The sequence below is a fragment of the Notothenia coriiceps genome, unplaced genomic scaffold (genome assembly GCF_000735185.1).
Source record: "Notothenia coriiceps isolate Sejong01 unplaced genomic scaffold, NC01 NC01_scaffold00018945, whole genome shotgun sequence".
NCBI classification, from domain to species: domain Eukaryota; kingdom Metazoa; phylum Chordata; class Actinopteri; order Perciformes; family Nototheniidae; genus Notothenia; species Notothenia coriiceps.
Window position 1 is genome coordinate 1 of NW_011351646.1, and position 4,138 is coordinate 4,138.

General features: G+C 38.6%; 2 protein-coding genes across 2 annotated transcripts in view; both read right to left on the minus strand.

The window, feature by feature from the left end:
* Positions 1 to 491: 491 nt before the first annotated feature.
* LOC104951321 (cyclin-dependent kinase-like 2) lies at positions 492 to 2,994 on the minus strand (the record flags this gene model as incomplete). The annotated part of the gene is made up of 3 exons (XM_010777953.1): positions 2,592 to 2,994; positions 1,815 to 1,986; positions 492 to 686 (listed from the first exon to the last, which is right to left on the minus strand). Coding segments are annotated over exons 2-3 (363 nt in total), but the record flags the coding sequence as incomplete, so codon positions are not given.
* Positions 2,995 to 3,344: 350 nt separating this feature from the next.
* The window catches only part of LOC104951322 (tyrosine-protein kinase Tec-like), a 6,151-nt gene continuing 5,357 nt past the window's right edge, over positions 3,345 to 4,138 (minus strand). The window contains exons 9-10 of the mRNA XM_010777954.1: positions 3,830 to 3,987; positions 3,345 to 3,496 (exon numbers count right to left, since the gene is read on the minus strand). Of these exons, the coding sequence (XP_010776256.1) occupies positions 3,425 to 3,496; positions 3,830 to 3,987 (230 nt within the window). The 3' untranslated portion in view covers positions 3,345 to 3,424. The remainder of the gene's footprint in view (positions 3,497 to 3,829; positions 3,988 to 4,138) is intronic.

A 4,138-nucleotide genomic window follows, 5' to 3' on the forward strand; every position in this document is an offset into this window, starting at 1 on the left:
TTACATTTGTCTCAGTGGACTTCACAGTTTGTACAGAATATCAGTATGACAATACGACACCCTCTGTCCTTAGACCCTCACATCGTACAAGGAAAAACTTCCAGAGAAAACCCACAGTTTAAAGGGGTACAGATACTTGTTTAACACAGAACATGGGAAAGACCTCCATTCAGAGAGGGCAAAAGTACACACATCCTTTACTCAAGTAGAAGTACAGATACTCGTGTTTAAAAATAATCAGGTGAAAGTAGAAGTACTGACTAAACTTCTTTACTCAAGTAAAAGTAAAGAGGCTTTGAAATGTATAAGCAAAAAGTACCCATAACTAGCAGCTGTTTTAAAGAGTAACTGATACCAGAAACATGTACTTAATTACAGTAACAAAGTATTTGTATTCCACTACTTCCCACCTCTGCCTCCATGACAGAACACCCACTTCTAAGATATCCTACTGGAAGCCCTTGATGTGGTTCATTTCTCAGACTCCTCACATTTTGCTGGTGGCAGAAGGCAGCGGCTCTCAGGATCTGGAACAGGATCTGCCGGCTCGTGTTCAGGTCCAGTCCGGTCGGGTTCTGCTCCAGATCGTCCAGAAGCGTTCGCTCCACAAACTCGAACACCAGGTACCAGCGGCGGCGGCGCTTCCACACCTCCAGGAGGTTCACCAGGTTGTCGTGGCGTAGTTGCTTCAAGGTTTAAAAGATGACAGCGTAAAAGAAAACATTACAATTCATATTTTACTCTGTGCCAATTGGCCTACAGTCTGAGTTACACTAGCACCTACCCATCTATCTATCTACCCATCTATCTATCCATCCATCCATCCATCCATCCATCCATCCATCTATCTATCTATCTATCTATCTATCTATCTATCCATCTATCTAATCTATCTATCTATCATCTATCTATCTATCTATCTATCTATCCATTCATCTATCTATCTATCTATCTATCTATCCATCCATCTATCTATCTATCCATCCATCCATCTATCTACCTATCCATCTATCCCTCTATCTATCTATCTATCTATCTATCTATCTATCTATCCATCCATCCATCCATCCATCTATCTATCTATCTCTCATCAATCTCTCTATCCATCTATCCATCCATCCATCTCTCTATCTATCTATCTATCTATCCATCTATCTATCTATCTATCTATCTATCTATCTATCAATCTCTCCATCTATCTATCCATCTATCTATCTATCTATCCATCCATCTCTCTATCTATCTATCTATCTATCCATCAATCTCTCCATCTATCTATCCATCTCTCTATCTCTCTATCTATCCATCTATCCATCTATCTATCTATCTCTCTATCTATCCATCCATCCATCCATCTCTCTCTATCTATCCATCCATCCATCCATCTCTCTCTATCCATCCATCCATCCATCTCTCTATCCATCTATCTATCTATTTAGATGTGTTTTTGTGCAACATTACTTTAAAATAACTGATGAATGCTTCGTCCAAAACGCCTGACTAGAAAGTATTGTTGCCTGATGAAACGTTTTCCAGAAACCAAGCATCTATTTTCCTGAAATAAGATGAAGAAGAGTCTCCTGTTTCTAGAATACTAAAGACTAAGACTGCAGAACAAATCTAGACGATGCTTCTCGTCTTCCAACGATTCCTCCGAGTTATATTTAAATGTGTTTGTCTTGTGATTGACAGGTTGCTTTTGTGTTTTACTACACTCAGGTTTCATTCTGAATGCTGGTGTTTGATTGGCTGGTGGATTGAATGACAGGTTGGCTAATGGATTGATTGACAGGTGGTTTGATTGAAATGTTTACCCTCAGCAGCTTGATCTCCCTCAGGGCGATCTTCTTCACCGTCTTGTCGTCGTCCGAGTCCACAAACTTCTTAATGGCGACGAGGCGTCCGGATTCCCGATGACGACATTTCAGGACGGTGCCGTAACTTCCCTCTCCGACCAGACCCAGAGACTCGTAACGCTCCATAACTCTGAGAAATATAGAAAATGTACATTTTACTCACTTTTGTTTTTACTATAAGTTGTACACAGTATTCAAGATATGGCTATGACCCAAGCAAACACATCGTTATTCAAGAAAACGGTATTTAAAAACACTTTAAGTAATAAAACAAAAATACATTTAAGTAAAAGTACCAAAATGTTTAAGAGAAACAAAATACACACACTTACAAATAAATAAAAAGGACAATGAATAAACAGTCATGGTATTAGGAAAGGAAAATAAGAAATGTATCCGTCACATATTGTATAATATTTCATATAAAAACTCCAAATAAAGGTCTACTGGTGAAGGTAATAGATAGATCATATATATATATATACATATGTGACAAATAAAAGTCATACATTCAAACATACATAGTTGACATTTATATACTTATACTACTTTATTACATTTGTATTACTAAAGCTAAAGTAACATTTCAAGGCAGTATTTTGACTGTCGTGTAAGTACTCTTAATGTAAGTAAACTATAGAAATACTTCCTCCAAAATTAAACGCATAATAGAATAAATAGATGGTAGGAAATTGATTTGACACACACATAAACAAACCAGTAAAACACACTCACCTTTTTACAGGTGAATTCCTCCGCTCCCGTTTCCAACGTAAACACTCGAGTAACGTTGTTGTTCTCCGGTGTGTGTGTGTGTGTGCGTGCGTGCGTCGTGTGTGTGTGTGTGTGTTTCGTATCACCGTCAATCTAGAAATCGACACTGTGGCTGTGTGTGTGTGCGTGTGTGTATGTGTGCCTGTGTGTGTGTGTCTCCAAGGTAACGCCCCCCGCCATGTGTTCTCTTTGTTTGCGCATGCTCAGTGCAGCACAAATAATGACATTTGAATACTTTACACACACATTTAAAAACTGTATGAACAATACAAACCCCTGTAAATAAACCAAAACACACTAACATGAGAGGTAAAGATGCCATAGGTGTGATATTTTACACTTTTCTTATGAATTAAATTTATTTGGATGTTGTCTCTCAGACTAATAAAGGATCCAAATTGGATAACCAAGCTGTGTCAAAACAAACCTCCTTCAAAATCTATGTTTAAGGGTCTATAATTCAGGTGTATAATTAAAAAGCAAATACATATGCATGTCAGACCTCACTGTGTGAAAGCTAAGTTACTTTGTAGGTGGGCATCTTCCCAAAATCTGACCTATTTATGTTTATTTTACAATTACAAACCGTCCTTCACAGTCACGAACGTGTCATATTCTGCCTAACAAACGACTTTATATCCAACACAAAGCTCTCTACCGCCCCCTGCTGTCTTTATCAGAAACAGGTTTTAATGTAAAAATATTTATTTACAATAAACAAAAACATAATCTGTGTACATTCAGAAGAATAGTTTGATAATAATAATCAGCGATATATACAATTAAAGTGTGGATTATTCCGTATTTTCTGCCAGTTTCCTAATGTCCTCCAGGAGCTCGGAGAAGGACGGGCGACCCTGAGGCTTCTACTCCCACCGAGAACACCACCGAAGAAGAGAGAATTAAAGCAGAAGAAGAGATGAAAAACAATCCTTTAAACCCCAAAAAACATCTTAAATTGTGGCAAACAGTAAGTGACAAGAAACTGTTGTTGGTTGCATTTGTAAATTAACAATGAATAATAATAACAGAGTGAAGGGAGGGGAATCATATTCAGTGAAGAAACTCAAGATCTCTGAGTACAATTTCCCCCAAAAAGTCATACAAAATCCTGTCTCTGTGCGTGTGTGTGTGCGTGTGTGTGTGTGTGTGTGTGTGTGTGTGTGTGTGTGTGTGTGTGTGTGTGTGTGTGTGTGTACCTCGTGCCAGCAGCGGTACATGATGCTGTAAACTGCTTGTGTTGCTCTGTGAGGTCGGTACAGTCTTCCTCCTCTCGTGATCTCCATGACAACCTCCACGTTAGACCGGCACTCAAAGGGAGTCGCCCCCTCTGAGTAGATCTCCCACATCACCACACCTACACACCCACACACACACACACACACACACACACACACACACACACACACACACACATTCGTTATCCTGCTTTATATTTTGTTACTGTACATTTGAACATGTATATTTTCTACTTTTTTAATGCTATTTTATTTGTATTGAGATGTTTA